We start from the raw sequence: 18,580 nt of genomic DNA, 5'->3' as shown, positions 1-18,580 counted from the left end.
ATTACGATATGTGTGAACATTATGAATTTATATTTTTCAAATTCTAAAAATGACCACTTATCCCATAAGGTCATATTTTCCGCACAAAATCCCATTCGAAATACTGTACTGGAGAAAAAAAGCCCGCTACCATTCCATCAATATTATTTGCACAATATCATTTCCTGATTCATTTTGAAGAATTTGTTTCAGCTGCAGCTGTTGATTGTGTTGTATAGTGCTGAGGCTTTGTATTATTGCAACACGGTGGTATAAAAGGTATTCGTATAAAACACATAAAGATGGTTTTCAACCTGATTTTTTTGTCTGTCTCTGGGTCTGTCTGCCTCCTTTATTTCCTCACCACTCCCACCTTTTGACTCCATACAGTAAGGCCCCTCCCGCAGCGGGCCCCCAGCTCCGCAACAAGCCACGCCCTCTCCTCCCAGCTTGCCTTTCCCTGGAGCCCCACCAGCATTATAAATCCATTGTCCCACCGCCTCTCCTCGCTTTTTCTCTGCCCGTCCAGCAAACGCTCCCCTTTTTTTGTCCCCGACTTCTTGGCAGCCACTATGAGGGAGATTGTGCACATTCAGGCCGGTCAGTGCGGCAACCAGATTGGAGCCAAGGTAGGAAACAATGAGGAGAACAAAAGTAGTCAAAAACTGATAGTTAAACAAGTTTCGATTTGAGTGTGGCAAAACGGGCTTAATTTATTCGGGTGGGTTCGTCAAGCAATGACTCCCGGTTGGTGGACAAAGGGCTCGGCCAACAAAATAAATGAAAATGAAATTGTGACTTGAATGCGAAACGAAGGTGCGTAACTGGCGCGTCGTCTTTTGTTTTAAGAATGCCATTGTGCGGTGCTTGTGGAACGTTGGAATAATGGCACACTTATCTACACACTCGGGTCCACTGCTCGGGCGTGTCTGCTCTTTGTCTGCCTGCCAGTGTGGAAACCAGAGAAATACTACAAATGTGAAGGTCCTTAGCCTGTCTACTCCTCCCTTAGTCCTCCTTGCCTTTTAAATAGCCCACGAAACAGAGTGCTAGTGATTTTATTTTCATCTGCTTTTTTTACTTCTTGTCTAATCAATAATTGGCATGGATTAGATTTGTATTTCTGAGGGCAGCCGCATATGGTTCAGAACATCAGCTGTTGTGGAGTATGGGTGTGGCGTGGTTAATTGGCAGGGGGGGGGAAGCATTTAGGTTTATTTTTGGTTTGTTTTTTGTTTTTCAAAATGACTGATAAACTCATAGTTTTTTATTGGGGTGTTATTTTTATGATGTAATGTTGAGGAAAACATTTTTAGTTGATGTTGCTTTTATCGGCACATGATCATGAGGTGAGAATATGACACCATCTGCATCTGCTTGGCGAGCAAGGTTGCTTAAAACAACCTCCCACTTGCTTCGAGACACAGTTGCACTGTTTTCATCATTTTGATATTTTCAATGAATTTCCATTTTAGGACTTGGTTCGGATTTAAATGTTTATGTAAATTATCTAAACTGTCAATAAAATATATTTTAAAGAGTCAGACTGACTATCAAACAAAGGTAGTGAAAACTGAAATTAAATGCTTAATTTAAATGAAAAAAACATTTTATTTGTCTTTGAATATAGTTTGATGCCCGTTAAAAATGTTGTACAAAGTGAAAAAAAATATAGCAAATACAGAATGTTTAATAAGAAGCAACACGTCTAAAATTCTCCATATCGGCTGGTAAATGAAAATACAAATATCATTAAAAATTCTTTAAAGCCATTCAAACCTATTCTAGCAAATACTGTAAAAAATTAATTAAAACAATATTTCTATATCATTTAGTCAAATATGTGCCTTGATCTATACTTAAGAATTTTAAATAAATTCTACAAAGTGGTACAAGATATGTTAGGGTTCATTTAATTCACTAGAATTAAATACAATCTTTTATTTGATAACAGCACGTGCAATTTAGCGTTGTTTTTTTGTTCCCGATGATGATACTACTAATAAAAGAAAACTACTGTACAAGATGGCACGTGGTGTTTTCCAATCAATGCAACGCTCTGCAGATTCCCAAATATTGTGCGCGTCATTGTGGTTCACAAAGACTCCCTTAAGCGAATTAAGGCAAGGGTGGGGGAAGGAAAGGAGCAAACAGTTGATTTGCATTGCATCCCAGGGTGAAGCCGCTGGTCTCCCAAATTGAATTTCATTGCAGCTTCGCCTGCCCATGAAAGAATGGCAGCCATCATGCATCCAGCCACATTTGCCACCGTTTTCCGCTGGCCCTGCAGACACACTCGCATGTCCAGCGTGGATTTGATTGACACCATCGCTGAGCGGGTATCAAGTGGGTCAGGGTGTGGCATCGTTTTCATTGCTTTGCTGATTATCGTCCTCATTCTTTTTGCCAGCTGCTGTCTAGTGTCCTCATATTAAGGTCACTTTTTCAAATCATAGCCCACAAAGCTCCCAGTCGCTTCAATATCGCAACCCTGATCCAGATTGCCCCAAATCCTGCATCTGCTGCTGCTGCAAAAAGAAACTAAGGGAGTCTGCATCACGGAGCGAAGAAAAGTTGGAAGATCTGTTGTTGCAAATAGCTACTAGCTTGCGTCATCAGTTCCACTGGCATTTAAAGCGCACAAGTGTGGTATTTTAAAGGGAAAGAAGTGGGGGGTGGGGGATGTTGGGGCTGGGGGCAACAAAGCCTCAAGCACAGATCTCAATACAATAAACTTGTTCAGCGTGATGTTTATTTTTAGTTTGATGTGGCTGAGGAGCGTCTTTGTGCCTTCTTTGCTTGTTTTAAAAAAAGTGCTTAGCCATCAGTTTGTGACTCCCAGGGAAGTCGTCGCAGCTGCTCGACTGCTCAAAGGCGGGAGCGTCGAGCGCTCCGCCACTGCTGACGTGCACACTCGTGCTTTTCTCATCCCAACTCCCCCCTCCCTGCCCAAGCGACTTCAACACCGCCGCTTGTGGTGATTGTATTGAGTCATGTGATGCTCTGTGTTTGCACAGTTCTGGGAAGTGATCAGCGATGAGCACGGCATCGACCCAACGGGGACCTACCACGGCGACAGCGACCTCCAGCTGGACAGGATCAGTGTCTACTACAACGAGGCCACAGGTTCTGCTCCATTTTTCCAAATATTGAATAAAAGTCAAAAATTAGTTTTCGCAGGACACACATCGAACTACAGAGCGTGGCTTCCATTTCTGGAATGGTTTCATGAATCAGCAAGCACCTCAAAAATGCCAAGTTTGTTCAAGCGCTAGCATCGCGTCGTCAAACACAGATCTCCATTGTCAACAATTTAGATTGGTCAATAAGAGAACTTGCACATGTACAGACTGGCTAGTCTGGGTTTTTGAAAAAATAGCAAATTCCCCAAAATGTGACTTGAGAGGTTTTAACGCTAGTAGCTATCAGTTGAAAAAAGGTTCACGACCCCTCAATCAAGCAAGTGTCTAAATGTTGTGTTTCGAAAATGATAGCTTGATTGAGTTTTAAACTAGCAGCGAAGCTCAACATGTCTGGATTTGTAGTTGAGCGAATTTAGGTTAGCTTAGCGGCAGATTTGCTTCCGGGAGTGTCGGAGGGGGAGAGATTGAGGACAGCGAGGATTCCCAATGGGGGGGGGGGGCAGAAGGGCGGTGGGACCTTTTGTGATTGTTGCTGTTGTTTTGTGTTGCCTTGCTGAGCTCTTTTGCTCTCTGTCCGTTTACTTGCCGTCCTGCTGCAGGAGGCAAATATGTGCCTCGCGCCATCCTGGTGGACTTGGAGCCTGGCACCATGGACTCCGTGAGGTCCGGACCTTTCGGCCAGATCTTCAGACCTGACAATTTTGTCTTTGGTGGGTGTGTTGGTAAACCGCCATCGACAGTACTCGCTCACCGGGGGGGGGGGGGGGGGGGGATTTTTGCGATGTTCAAAGATTTGGATTGAATGTGGCTTCACTCGGTCAACTGGCATGTCAAGGCACTGACTGGTCTTTTAGGAAAATGGCTAAAGCGTGCTGTCGTGTAGGTCAGAGTGGCGCCGGAAACAACTGGGCCAAGGGTCACTACACGGAGGGTGCTGAGCTGGTGGATTCGGTCCTGGATGTGGTACGCAAAGAGTCGGAGAGCTGCGACTGCCTGCAGGGCTTCCAGCTCACGCATTCCCTGGGCGGAGGAACCGGGTCGGGGATGGGAACTCTACTCATCAGCAAGATCCGAGAGGAGTACCCCGATAGGATCATGAACACCTTCAGCGTGGTGCCTTCACCCAAGGTGAGATTGCCACTTTGTGGCATGGTCACATCGGCTTCACTGTCGGCTTCACCGTCGGCTTCACCGCCCGATCAAACTGTGTTTTTTTGCGCTCAGGTGTCTGACACCGTGGTGGAGCCCTACAACGCCACTCTGTCCGTCCACCAGCTTGTGGAGAACACGGACGAGACCTACTGCATCGACAATGAGGCGCTGTACGACATCTGCTTCCGCACGCTGAAGCTGACCACACCCACTTACGGAGACCTCAACCACCTGGTCTCTGCCACTATGAGCGGCGTCACCACCTGCCTGCGCTTCCCGGGCCAGCTCAACGCCGACCTGCGCAAGCTGGCAGTCAACATGGTGCCTTTCCCCCGCCTGCACTTCTTCATGCCCGGCTTCGCCCCGCTAACTAGCCGTGGCAGCCAGCAGTACCGCGCCCTCACCGTCCCGGAGCTGACGCAGCAAGTGTTTGACGCCAAGAACATGATGGCGGCGTGCGACCCGCGTCACGGCCGCTACTTGACGGTGGCAGCCGTCTTCCGTGGCCGCATGTCCATGAAGGAGGTGGACGAGCAGATGCTCAACGTGCAGAACAAGAACAGCAGCTACTTTGTGGAGTGGATCCCCAATAACGTGAAGACGGCCGTGTGCGACATTCCGCCCCGCGGCCTCAAGATGGCTGTCACTTTCATCGGCAACAGCACGGCCATCCAGGAGCTGTTCAAGCGCATCTCAGAGCAGTTCACTGCCATGTTCCGCCGCAAGGCCTTCTTGCACTGGTACACGGGCGAGGGCATGGATGAGATGGAGTTCACCGAGGCCGAGAGCAACATGAACGACCTGGTGTCAGAGTACCAGCAGTACCAGGACGCCACGGCCGAGGAAGAGGGTGAGTTTGAGGAGGACGCTGAGGAAGACGCTTAAAACAGAAGAGGGGCAATGAGAAAGTGGAAGACCCCACCGCTTCGCAGACCACATCAAACATCGTACCGAGCTGTGCTAGAACCTGAGTCTTTTAGTCGAAGTTGGTGTTTCCAAGTCATTCACCTTCAATAAAATCGGTCAAATGAAAAGCTTTCGTCCGTCTCTTCATCGTTGCTCACCTGTTCACTATTCAGTCTGTAAAATTACATTTGCCAACCTTGATTGACCCAAGTTGCATACATATTTTACAGTTCTGTGGGATCAAATGACTACTTTGTTTTGGACCGGGCTTTTTGCCATCTTGTGGGCATTAACAGCAAATGAAGTTCCTACCAAAATATCGATAAATTGCGCAATCAGCGCAATACAATTTAATAAGGAGAATTAAGCTTACTTTTGAGCCCCCTGCGCAGCCTGGAGGACATTGCCAACTCTCACTACCTGACCAGAGCTGGCAACATCATCAAGGACTCCTACCACCACCTGTTTGACCTGTTGCTGTCGGGCCGAAGGTACAGGTCACACAAAACAAGGACAAGCAGACTCGGGGATATCTTCTTCCCAAGAGCTATCACTGTAGTCAACAAAAACAGATGAACCAGTCCCCTTAACCCAAAAATATACTAACATACATACATAAATACATACATAAATATATACCGACCATATTGATCACAGTGCAATATCTTGTCACAGTGCAATATCTTATCTATTCGGAATCTTTCCTGTGCAATAATCGGGTTTCCCATATCCCATTTTCACATGTACATCATATATGAATATACAACTGCCTGTACATACTACTGCCTTTTCTACATATTTTACATGCTTTTTACATTTTATCTTGTGTGCTCTAATGCTCTTTTATTTTACTTTGCTTTTTGCACTAAACGGAGCAGCGTTCAAATTTCAATGTACTGTGTACAACGACAATAAAGGCGATTCTGATTCTAAAGTTAAATTGGGCAATTTCCCACAGTACATTAAGTGCTACGACACAGTGGTTCAGAATCATAGATTTAGTTGAGTTCTCCCAAATTAGTGTGGTGGGGGTAAGTTGATTTCCTGGCTCCGACAATGCATTCATGGGCTTCAAGGCTTGCAGCCGTGAGAATAAAATGAGTGACTTTGGCACGCATGGGCGTAGTTTCCAGTGGCAACGGAGCGGATAATCGTATTAAGTGTAAATATATCTGCGTTTCTACTTTGCCAGATATATCATTGCGTAGGCTGCATAACGAACATGACAAGCAAGCCAATCGACCACAGAGATCGCGGGCATTTGATATCGAGCACAAGTAAAAATTACATCCATTCAGACAGGGCAAAATATAATAATAGGTTTTTACTAAAAAGCTCTAGCTACAAACAAACTTATCTTGGTTAAAAAACAGTAAAATATACATAGTGACCGAAAGACTTGGCTCCACACGTCCGCGACCCTCGTAAGGATGAGCAGTTCGAATGAATGAACAACTCGTGTTTTCTTGCCGTTTAGCGCAAAACATAGTCTGATTCCTGATTTCGATCCGATCAGAGACTTGCTCATTGAGAAGGAAGTACAAATGACCAATGGATGTGAAGTTTATATGGCGTCTCAGTCATCCTGACCAATCACATGAGGTTTTCTGACATGCTCGTGGGCGTGACCTCGTACGACCCGGAAAATTGTTAAGATCTTTTCATTGAGTGGAGTAGAATCGTGCGAGGTAAGCTTACACTTCACACTCGGACGATCGATATTACAACTTGCCTACGTTCTACGTTCATATTTATCATTTAAAGTGTAGCATTTACATTGACATGACTTAGAATCTGCCCTATATTTTGTGGGCTGTAGCCATCCAGTGACATTTGAGTCCTAAACTCACCGTATCCGTTTGTTTACTAACGTAATGAAAGCGCAGGATTTTGGGGGGGATTCGGTCAGAACACAACTACGCGCAGAAATGTGCGTAAGGCACAAAAAGTTGCACTAAGCCGGAGCATATCTACGGATAGGTTTCAGTTTGGCTTCTCACGTTCACGCTAACGTTAGCCTCGTAGCATCGCGTATATGATGGGTGCCTGAATGTACGAAGAGGACGGTTGCAGTAAATAGGATGTGAAATGTTTGATGTTTGACAGACGTCCTCGAGGAATGGACGCCACTCAGGCCGTTAACGACTCCTTCGAGTCAGACGAAGAGGAAAATAAAGAGACGGCAGATAATGGGCGGCAACCTTTAGCCAAGCTTTGCATGTTAAAGAATGACCACCTTCCTGAAAGAGGTGAGAAGCAGGCCAGTCGACATCAGGCAGGGAAACTTGATGGGCAATGGATGGGGTCATGAGCTTTTTTGCAAGACAACTCTCTTTTTTTCCCCCCAAATAAAACCTTGCTCCTATCTGGCACTGGCAGTTTGACACAACGGTCAATCCTAATGTGCATCAGAAAGAAAGAAATTTGTTTGCAAAAAGGGGTATTTGTGATCTCAATGGGCTGTCTGGGGCTTCCCTAACCACTTTACCGATCCTGTTAATTTGTTGTAAATTGGCAACGCACTTCCCGTCCGCAGAATTTCCCCTGTTCATGGGGGATAACGTGCTTGGTCGGGATGGTTCCGCCTGCACGCTCCCCCTGCCGGCACCTTCCGTGTCCAAACGGCACGCCTCCATCCGCATCACCGTCCATCAGAGACCAGGATCCTGCAGCGGAGTGAATGTCGAGGCCGTGGTCCGGGACTTGGGCAGCATGAACGGGACCCGCATCGGTCGCGTCAAGTTGATCCCCAACATATCCTACCCCCTCAGCGAGGGCAACTCTCTGGTCGTGGCTGACATGCCGTGTCAGTACCTCGGCATCAGCGAGGTACGCCAAGACGTTGGGGGCTGCCCTACAGTCGTCAGTTTACAGGGGGAGTCGGTGGAAAAGAGAGACAGCTGCGAGGAGAGTGCCAGCCAGGTGTCCCGGGCTTCGGCTAAGGTTTCATCACCGAGTCAAGTGAAGAAGAAACCTACACAGAAAAGCTATTTGTTCCTTGAGACCACTCCAGTCCAGCTGCGAGGAACTCTGGTCCCAGAGTCAGAGTCGGACTCTGATGGCGAGAGGCCGGGAAACAGAGAGGCCAGGCGCAAGCTTCAAGGTACGCTTATGATTTGTAACTGGACAGAAAATTGTTCAAATCCTCATTTTGTGTCGATTCCATCATACGTTCCTGGATGCTTACAGGTTCTGATTCTATGGCCACCTGCTTCTTGGGTCCCACAAACCAAATAGTCCCTGAAAGGTATATTTGACTGGTCTCTAAACTGCACTAAAGTTGCCTGCACATGTGAACATGAATCTTTTGTCCTTTGCGTAGTCCCCACTGTGAAGATGGAACACCCATCACGTTGTCATCATCTCCCAAAGACAAGCCTCACATACGTGTTGGTTTCAGAAAAGCCGAGCCAGGCGCAGATGCCACGGGGCAGCGGAAAAAGGACACGCTTGCCTCTGAATACCACAGTGACAGGGTGGGGCAGGCGGGCGTGGTGGAAAATGGCCAGACACCAGGAAGGGAAGAGCTGAAAAGCAAGGCCGGCTTCACAGAGGATGACTTGGCGCAAGTGTCCACAAGCGCCGTCCTTAAATTGGACGCGAAGGTGGAGGACGCTGGCCAGGTGGACGCTGCGTGCTTTCACATGGACAGTGACACAGATGTGGATGAAGATGACACAGGCGCCGCAGGTGCACCTCCCACACGGCCCGAGGGAAGTGGCGCTTGCCCTCACGTGTCACCCCTGGATAAAAAAGACCAAGCGGCGCCTCCGTCGCTGCCGGACGACTTCCAGCTCGACAGTGACACAGATGTCGACGAGAAGGCTGACGACGGGGATACGGGACCTTGCCAATCAGATGACGAGCCGGCCCTCGCTCTTAACGCGCAATCAAACGTGACCGATTCAGCCGCCAGATCGAACAACGGCCATGCGGCGCGAGCTGCTCCTCACTCGTCAGCTGTCCCCTCCGCACCCTCCTCTGACGTCGCTCGGTCAGAGTCTGATGCGGACAAGTCCAGTGCATCCCCTGGTGACTGGGACACTGATACCGATGTGGAAGAAGAGAAAAATGCCCAAAGTCTTTCAGGGATAAAAGCGTCCGCTTTACGGTCTCCGCATCTGCAAAATTGGTCAACCCCCGTGCACCTGTCAGGTAAACAAAATGGAACAGTGCAGGATTAGCTAGATCTGTGCAACCAAATAAGACAAGAGCTGTCTCTATTGTTGTTTTTGTATGGTTCATCAACAGCCAGTGAATGTATCGTTTTGTTTTCCATTTGGATCGTTTCAGAAGGACAAGTGGAGGAGATGGAAACCCAAGCCTTTCTTAAACCCTCTCTGGAGCCATTTGAACGTGAGTTAGCGTTAAGTAGTTCACAATTTGAAGTCCTTCTTTCCCTCAGGGCCGAAGGATTCGGCTTAACTTATTCTTTTGCCGTAGCCGTTTGGATGATCAACTGTCAAAATATGTGCCGTATTGCCGTCACACTGCCATGTATTACTACTCGCACAGCAAAGACAGCTATTGGGATCGTGGCAGGCAAGCTTGATGGAGTTTGGGTTAAAAATAGCTTAATTTTTGCATGTTTTCAACACGATGCTTGAAGTAAAATGCAATCCATTCCATTACCTAGGTGGTTTCGACGGTGCGGTAAGATCTGCAGCCGTTCCTCTGTGCTTAGACAGCCAGGAGGAAGAGGAGGGCTTTGCTGTGGCCAAGACGCAGTCCTTCGGCCTTCGGCCCAGACGGCCAACCCCGAGCCGTGACGTTGACGCATTGTCCGGCGAGGACACCAATGAGCTGCCAAGCGGAGGTGCGTCTTTCCAGCTCGGCTTGTCTGACGGCGGCTACCAACAGAGTGCGCCCCAAGCCCGGGCCTGCGTCTCGGATACCCAAGCCAATAGCTCCAGCGCAGACGGGATAGCATGGAGCATGGAGGCTACCCAAGCCTATGAGGCACCGCAGGTATTTGTTGCCCTACAAGAAACGCAGGTCTATGCTTCAGAGCCCGATAGTGAATATGAAGAAGAGCCAAAGGAAGATGCTGAGACACAAACTTTTGACTCTTTTTCCCTTGCTTTGGCGGAAACCCAATTCGCAGCTGCTTTTGAGGAAGAGGATCTTTCGACGACAAACACTCCCGTCGCCCCTATAAATCCAAACCGGATGGCCAAAACAACAAATGTGAGCCAATGTCATTTTGTTGCTGTGACCATTGCCGGATCCCAGCCCAGGTGTACAAGAGAAGCCGTGCAATCTGTTCCGGTGGTGGGAAAAACAAACGCAAAGCAGCCTCAGCTAGAAGAAGCAACTCAAGTATTTACGGCCATGGTCATGGTGGAAAAGCAGCCCCGAGCTGCAAGTCAAACGGAAGACGAGCCCATTCTTGATGAAGCGATTTGGAGTGGTCGCCGTTTGGCTGCTGATTGTCAGCCTCTGAGTATAGCTGCCACTCAGCCCATGGCTACAAGTGCAAGTGACGATGAGGATGCGAGTCCACTTTTGGGTGCCGGAAAAGTCCAGGAAAGTGATGGCACAAACTGGCAGCACAGCAAAGTGCAACTTGACAGTTTGTGTGTTGCAACCCAGCCTCTGACTCCAAATGAGCACCTGGACAGTGATGATGAAGACTTGACTCCAGCCTTCCATGGAAGCAAATTACAGCTTGATCAAGTGAGACAAGCCAATATCATTTCTTACACTTTAGTTGCTAATCATCCGTTCACCAGCGTAGCCCTGACCCAGCCCACGGCTTCGCGTGTAACTGACGTTGAAGACTCAATCGAAGAGGAGCCACAACCCAATGCCAATCGTTCTGGTGGAACGCCACCTGCAAGTGTTGCTGCCACCCAGCAGATGGCTGCAAGTGAACATGAAGAGGAGTGCTCCATTCGAGTCTTGCGCGATACAGATCCAGGGAAGAACAAAGCGGAAGGCCAAGAGGGCGGCATTGAGCTCTCGTCAGGAACGTCAATGCAAGCGGAAAAAAAGCAGACTCGCCCTAATCTTGAGGAAGATAAATCAGGCCGTGGTCAAGACAAAAAAGAGACTCAGATGCTCATGAATTCCAAAGTTCCTTCAGCTGGAACTCAACCCGTGTACACGTGTGAAGATGAGCAGGCCGACGGCATGATCTTGAGCCCTGGTACTGGAATTGTGCGAATCAGAGAAAAGGACGAGCCAAGGGAAAAAAGACTAACAAGAAGCTACAAAGCTAAAGGAAGGATGGCAGAGTCGAGGCCTTCTGCCAGTGAGCTTGAGGAAGGGGCCACGGGCCAGCACTCTGAACTTCGAGAGGTCCGAGACAGGAAGCAAGAGAGACAACAAGGTAGAAATGCACAGAGGGAAAGGAAAGAACGCAAAGAAACCAATCGGTCAAAAACAGTGGAGGATCAAGAAAGACATGAGGAACACAAACCAGATCAAGCACCTCAACCAAACCTAGAGGCAGAAGCAGAGCCCACAGCAAGAGCCAGAAGAGCAACAAGAAGAACCATCCCTGTTCTTCCCCCGGAAGATGTCCCGGCTAAGAGGACCAGATTGCGCTCCAACTCTGTCAGGTCCAAGGTGTCCGCTTCAAGCTGCCGAGGGAACAGAGGCCAAATGCCCAAGACGTCCAATGGTACCGAGCAGGACGGTCACGGCACTTCTCCCCTGGGGGCGTTTTCCATATCCAGCTCCTCAAACTCCTTCGCTTCGGACATGTCTTGCGACAGCCTCGGCTCTTTGAGAGGTACAGGAGGCGGACAACGAGGAAGTTGGCGCAGAACGAAACCCAGGCCCAGTACGGTCCCACCTGTCTTCAGGCAGAATCCCGCTCCAAGGCCTTCGCAGAGGGGCAAGAAGGCAAACGTGTTCCTTGCTGCGCTTTGTGATGAAAAGGATGAGAAGCCAAAATCAAAAGAGGCAGCTGCCACAACGGAGCGTAGGCGAGCAAATGAACCGTCGTCAAGGGAGGGGAACATTTCCGCTGGTGAATCTCCCCTACCAAAAAGAAACATCAGGGGCAAAGTTCACAAGACTGTAAAAAGCAAAGCCTTCGAGGCTCTGGAAACTCCCCTGGGCAGCGATCAAGTGGAAGCCAAAGACCAGGCGGGAGGAGCAAAGAGAGTGTTGAAGGCAGAAGTGCAAGATGAGAATCCCGTTTCAGTCCAAGCCAAGAGAAGAGCCAAAGCGTTGTCTGCTCAGAGGGACAGCAAAGCCAAGGAATCACCGCCTGACGCCACCTGCCAGGATAGAAATGTGCCATCTTCTGGTGGAGGTGTCCAGGTAGTGCCATCCGTGTTTTTTTATTTTTCATCGAAAAAAAACAGAAATACTCGTAGTGCCCACAATGTTAGGCACATGTGCCCAGGTAGTGTGCTATTGTGTTTTTTGAATTTTAATTGAAAAAACTAAAATACTCATAGTGCCCACAACGTTAGGCGCATGTGCCAAGATTTAACATTTGCAGCAGTGTAGTACCAACCAATGGCAAGGAAGACTTAGTCCAGGTCAGATTTTGTTGTTTTAAATGTCCATGGCCGGTATCGGCATCCTTCACGAGTACTTGATACCTCTAAATAAGGACAATATTGTTATTGGTGCTCGCCCGTCCATAGTCAGAGTGTATGCTAGCGCCCTACTATTGTGTCTGTTTCCATTGTGCTGGCATCCCTAAAGTTGTGGCGGCAAATGGAATGTTAATTGCGTAGCATCAATCTTGAGTGCTTCTTCCGATTCGTCGTTTTCAACCAATGCGCTTCAGTCAGCACCACTCAAAGCGTGACTCCTTCCTTCCTTCCTTCCTTCCTTCCTTCCTTCCTTCCTTCCTTCCTTCCTTCCTTCCTTCCTTCCTTCCTTCCTTCCTTCCTTCCTTCCTTCCTTCCTTCCTTCCTTCCTTCCTTCCTTCCTTCCTTCCTTCCTCATTTTGTGGTAAGTGAATGGCGTACCGATCATCACCCTCCTTTTTTCCCTAGCCTCGCACACCTATCGGCAGCAAGAGGCAAACGCCAGACGCTCGCATGAAATCCTCTCCTGTGACAGTGAGGTGCCGACCGCCTGAAGCGAGCCACACGTATAAGGTATGTGCATCCGTGAGAGATAAAATGTTTGCCCATTTTGCCTTGGGCAGGTATTGAGCTGGTATGTGGCGTGCTCAGGTGCTGTTCACGGGTGTGGTGGACCAAACCGGGGAGAAGATGCTGGCTCGTTTGGGAGGCTTCCTGGCCAACGGCACCACCGACATGAACTGCCTGGTTACCGACAAGGTGCGCAGGACTGTCAAGTTCATGTGCGCGGCAGCCAGAGGGATCCCCATCGTCAACATATGCTGGCTGGACGAGGTCAGTTGCCAAACGAGCGGCAAAAACAGAAAGTTTCCAACTCGTGTTTGCGTGTCGCAGAGCGCTAAAGCCGGGAGCTTCCTGCCGCCCGACGCCTTCATCGTCAGCGACCCGGAGCAGGAGAAGAAATTCAATTTCCGCCTGAGGGAGTCTCTAAGGCTCGCCGGCGGCCAGCCTCTCTTACAGGTACTCTCGCTCGTTCATTGCTGAGCACATTTCTGTTCTCCTCTTACCGTTCAGGTTTCACATCCACAACAACTGAGCCGCGTGCTGCTGGCCGGCCGCTGACTCGTGTCAGGAATAAAGCAAGCAGCCGAGTCATAAAAAAAAGAAAAAAAAGCCATGAGAACATGGCTGTGATTTTGCTCGCCGTTCTTTTCCAGGGCTACAAGATCCACGTCACCAAGTCGGTGCAGCCCGAGCCAGCCCAGATGAGCAAAATCATTTCCTGCAGCGGAGCCACGTTCCTCCCGAGGATGCCTTCCTCACACAAGGTGCCAAATCCTCAAGTCTCTTTTGTTCTTGGGCTGGGTAATTTTAATTCTGTTAAATGCCCCACGTTGAGTTTTAGGGTGTATTCAGATCAGAAAAGTCCTTAAGTCCACTTGTTTGGTCTGGGCAAAAAGCGGACTTAATTTTTTTCCTGGGTGCGGTTCCCATTCAGACTGTACAATTTGCAAGTGAAGTATATTATGTAAGCACATCCACACTTGTGACGATCTGTGCTACCATTGGACAGCAATGACCAAGCAGGGCGGCACACAGAGCACACACCTGGAAATGGAGGAAAACGTGCAGTAGCTTGTGAAGCCCAAAAATGCACATCTATCTTGGACTTGGTTCAGATCTACGCTATTTCTATTCACACCTGAAGCAATCCGCACCAGAGTCCATTTGGAACCGAACCGAGACCACCCTAAAAGGTGGGGCTTGGTCCGGTTCTTTAATCCGCACCAGGATTCATTTGTGTGTATTCACACCTGCATAAAAGGTCCGGGCCAGCGTTAGAATTTAACCCTGGTCTTTTTGAAGTGGACGAAACACTCGGGTCTGAATACACCCTTACTGTCAAACTAAATACACAAGAAAAATAACGACCAAACTGTACAACTTCGTCTTGGAAGCATTGCCAGCTAATGTTAACGCAAGAACATTGTTTTAAAACAGCAAATATTAGCTGTCTTGTATGTTTAGAATTATTCTTTTTTTTAATTTTTTTTTTTTTAGATAGATTCTTCAATTCTTTTGTATTTTCAAAGTCTCTTTTGGAAATGTTACGTATGAGTTTTAAGGGACCAAAAAAAAAAAAAAAAAAAAACTAAATGTTTTGTCTCCTCCTTTGTCATCAGCCTTACACGGTGGTGATTTCTTGCACGGAGGACTGGCCGCTGTGCCGCGCGGCCGTCTTGGTGTCGCTGCCGATCGTCTCGGCCGAGTTCGTCCTCTCTGGAATCCTGCAGCGCAAACTGGACTTTGATGCTCACAAGCTGTCCTACCCGCCGCCACCGCCCAATGACGGCAGAAGGCGGAGCAGTCGGCTCACGTAGCCTCCGGAATACTGTAACAACGTGGACTCTTTGAAAAAGAGACCGCAAAGAATTGACAGCATCAGACCTGTGCACAAAAGGTTGTAGGCCTTCCAAGAAATGTCAAGTGGAAGCCACCTTTTGCGACACGTGTCGAATAGTGTTTGGACAGGAACGACGGCTTTCAACGCAGCTTCAGGGAGGGAAAAATATTCAAAACATTCTGCCTATAATTCTTATGTGTTAAGGGACCAAAAGGAAGGTGTTTTATTCGATCTAATTTTTAAAAAATGAATCGGTCATTAGAATGGTATTCTGCTCAATATCGGCGCTGGCCTCCCCAAAAATCCTTATCAGCAAAGACGATTGCTTGATTGACTTTCATTTTAATGGTTTCCCCCTTTTTTTTTTTTTTTTTATGTGTGCCGGCTTTTCCAGGCGATGTGAAGGCGGCTCATGAATGAGCTTGACATGCCGACCGTTGCTTCCAGTGCTTGCTTGCTTGTTGGCGTCTACATTGGACAACAAGCCCAGCCCATAATCGCCTGCATTCGGTCGCCATGTAAGTACGTTTTAAAACAAGCCGGATGGGAATAATGAGCCATTCATCTCCGTCACCTCGTCTTCACCACGCTGAGTGGGAATTAGCGGCACTTCAACGGCTCGTACCACCTCAGTTGAGTCAATCATGTTTGCATAGCGAAACAATTTTTTTAAAAAAGTACTGGGAAGCCGTCCGGCTGGATGAGGCAAGGGGTCATGTTTCCTGGTATCCTTTTTAATATGCTGAGATGCTAATAAACGTAGCAGAGTGTCCTCCCATCTCCATTAACGACCAGCCAACATTCCATTAAGGCCTCATCTTCTCCTCTTAGCTCCTCGGAGCAGAGTCGGCAGCTTCTGTCTTTGTAAGAATCCGTTTTCACTCATCATCAGTATCTTGCATACGCTTTGTCCTTGTCCGTCTCATCAAATATATGCTTTCAATGCTCATCAGCGGCAGGGAAACGCGTGTTGTGGGGTTTGAGGTAAATTAACTGGATAACAAGCAAATCCAATAAATGCTCAAATGGCATTCTGTCCTTTTCTGTCTGTGGGGGAAGATAGCTACTTCAAAGGATATTTGAACAAGCCAAGATGAAGTTATTAATGCTCACATTTTCATAGCTATTTATGCCTTATTGAAGTTCCCCAAGAGAATATTAGACAGGACTGAGGACAGTCACTCGTATCAATACCTCTCTCATATTTACATATGAATAAATTGAGTTTTTGAGGGAACAAGAACCATATTTAGTAATTCCTCGCTACTTTGCGGTTCTCCTATCGCAGCCTCGGTCCATCGCGGATTTTTATGAAAACAAATATCGTGGATATATTCGGTGCATCGCGCCTTTTCACGGCATCACTTGGAGCGCTGGGCTTTGTCTGTCCATATGACTTTACAGCACACTGTTGGCCGGTAGGAGACCAATGGGCACATGTTGATCTGTATTCTTGCCGATGATTGACTTAGAGCTGTAAGAGCAGCTCTAAACAAGCTTTATCTCAATCTCCTGCTACGTATCATCCACTCGTCCACTTCGTTTGTGTCAGCAGAATAAGCAGCATCTCTGATTAGCGCTTTTTGTCACAAACGAGGCAGGTCAACCAAATGCAACATGGGCTCTTTATTTGGGGAAAGTTTAAAGTCAACAAGGAGGTCTGGATTGCCGACAGAGCAGGACTACGAGGCAAGCTGGGGGTACGGTGAGTCGGTCTCAGGTGTTCGGCAGAGCCTCCACTGCGGAGGTCCGATTACACCTGATTTATCGTGTAAATTTGTGATAACGCGTATCTGAACTGGTCTCGCAAAGGCACACTGATTTGCAGGTATGTATTTTGTTGAGTTCATGCATTGTGTTGGTTTTGTTCTTTGAACAAGGTGATGATCATGCACGGCTCATTTTGTGCACCAGTAAAAAACTATGTCTTGAATTTGATTTTTTTTTTCTACATTTTTCACAAAAGGGGTTCAGTGAATGCGCATATGAAACTGGTGGGTTTCGGTCCCGCCAACAAGGTTAAGAACCACTGCTTTAAAATGACGAGCTGGTCATCTCGTAACACAGCGGGTCAGGCAAACGAGAATCAGGTGGCAGGCGTGCGTGTCAAAATTGACAAAACTGTCGGTATTGACGACCAACAGACAGGAGGATTCGATTCCACCTCCCTGTGGAGTTTGCATGTTCTCCCCATGCCCGCATGGGTATTCTCCGGCAACTCTGATTTCCTCCCACATCCCAAAAACATGCTTGGTAGGGCGATTGAGCACTCCAAATTGCCTCTATGTGCGAGTGTGGATGGTTGTTCATCTCTGTATGTCCTGGGATTGGCTGGTATCCCCCGCCTACTGCCCGATGACCCCCGTGGGGACAAGCGGTATACAAAATGGATGGATGGAAGAATGTTTATGATTTTTTTTTTACTCTAAAACTTTTACTAAAGTATTTAAAAATACAAAAAGCATTTAAAAGTACAATATACTGTGTTTAAAAATACAATAAAATACAATGATGGTTCATGAAAGTATTTTATGGAAATTGTAACAATATATTTTCTCTACATCGCGGATTTTCACCTATCACCGTGGTCTTGGAACCAAATATCCGCGATAAACGAAGGATTACAGCGTATTTACTCTTATTTATTTTCTTTATTTTCTTATTTATTTAAATAAAAATGATTATGAAAATCAGTTTGACATTAAAACTTTTATGAAAGTGTTTTAAAATACAAAAAGCATTTAGAAATACAATATACAGTGTTTAAAAATACAATAAAGGTTCATAAAAGTCTTTTATGTAATATTGTATATTTTCTCTACATCGCGGGTTTTCACCTATCGCAGGTGGTCTTGGAACCAATCATGACTGTAATACCTTTTTGTTGACGTACAACCTGTACTATGCAGCATATGTACATCAAGACGTTTTCTTTCGGTTTTATTAGCTCACCAACAATGAGCTCTCCAAACTTACCACTGAGATTTGACAAATGACGCTTCTATCGCATCCAAATAGAATTTTTTTTTACCAAATGGAACCAAGCCCATTGGTGAGACTCTTTCTCGACCATCGACCAAGTTCGGCTGGCGTGTCGTGGACCGAGTGCCGAGGGAGGCGCTGTGTGAAGTCGTTGCGTGTTTGCTGTTTCACGACGGGAACCGAGTGTCTCCGAATGCTTCCGAGTGCTTCCGAGGGGTCGACGCTCGACCGACACACTTTTGAACCTCTTCCAAGTGTGGACCCCGAGTCGCCGAGTGCAGCAGCGATAGCAAAGCAGCAAGCAGCCAAGCATCTCTCGAGGAGGGAGGGAGGGAGGACGAGAAGAGAGAGAGCGGACGAGAAGAGAGAGCGAGCGAGGCGGGACCCCACGCAGGAAACATTCACGCACATCTACACCACCGAGTGACGATCGGACGGACGGACACTTGTTCCAACCTCGCCGAGGGGGATCATCGGAAGCAGGTAGGCACCCCTAGGGGCCTCGCTCGTGTCGCTTCTCC

The 18,580-nt window shown here is 47.6% G+C and overlaps 3 protein-coding genes across 8 annotated transcripts in view; all 3 read left to right on the top strand.

Annotated features, from left to right (window-relative positions):
• Positions 1-417: 417 nt before the first annotated feature.
• tubb5 (tubulin, beta 5) lies at positions 418-5,308 on the top strand. The gene is made up of 5 exons (XM_049731687.2): positions 418-608; positions 2,997-3,105; positions 3,722-3,832; positions 4,006-4,250; positions 4,347-5,308. The coding sequence occupies exons 1-5, from the start codon at positions 552-554 to the stop codon at positions 5,157-5,159; spliced, it is 1,335 nt and encodes a 444-aa protein (XP_049587644.1). The 5' UTR covers positions 418-551; the 3' UTR covers positions 5,160-5,308.
• A 1,492-nt stretch (positions 5,309-6,800) lies between these two features.
• Positions 6,801-16,108, top strand: mdc1 (mediator of DNA damage checkpoint 1). 2 transcript variants are annotated; one of them, XM_049731409.1, is made up of 12 exons: positions 6,801-6,868; positions 7,287-7,429; positions 7,717-8,283; positions 8,370-8,427; positions 8,503-9,335; positions 9,474-9,536; positions 9,817-12,452; positions 13,142-13,246; positions 13,325-13,507; positions 13,568-13,693; positions 13,891-14,001; positions 14,857-16,108. In XM_049731409.1, the coding sequence occupies exons 2-12, from the start codon at positions 7,300-7,302 to the stop codon at positions 15,052-15,054; spliced, it is 5,010 nt and encodes a 1,669-aa protein (XP_049587366.1). In that variant the 5' UTR covers positions 6,801-6,868; positions 7,287-7,299; the 3' UTR covers positions 15,055-16,108. The 2 variants fall into 2 exon arrangements, with proteins under 2 accessions (XP_049587366.1, XP_049587367.1); XM_049731410.1 differs by lacking the exon at positions 7,287-7,429 and having other exon boundaries at positions 6,810-6,868.
• Positions 16,109-18,207: 2,099 nt separating this feature from the next.
• The window catches only part of si:dkeyp-77h1.4 (uncharacterized), a 7,995-nt gene continuing 7,622 nt past the window's right edge, over positions 18,208-18,580 (top strand). For 4 of the 5 annotated variants that reach the window (XM_049731592.2, XM_049731590.2, XM_049731593.2 and 1 more), the window contains exon 1: positions 18,212-18,542. The gene's annotated coding sequence lies outside the window, so the exon portion shown is untranslated. Of the gene's footprint in view, positions 18,543-18,580 lie in introns of all 5 variants that reach the window. The other variant, XM_049731595.2, reaches the window with a different exon arrangement.

Source organism: Syngnathus scovelli, chromosome 9, assembly GCF_024217435.2.
Source record: "Syngnathus scovelli strain Florida chromosome 9, RoL_Ssco_1.2, whole genome shotgun sequence".
Taxonomy (NCBI): domain Eukaryota; kingdom Metazoa; phylum Chordata; class Actinopteri; order Syngnathiformes; family Syngnathidae; genus Syngnathus; species Syngnathus scovelli.
The sequence above is the reverse complement of the archived record's forward strand: the minus strand, read 5'-3'. Positions and strand labels throughout refer to the sequence as shown.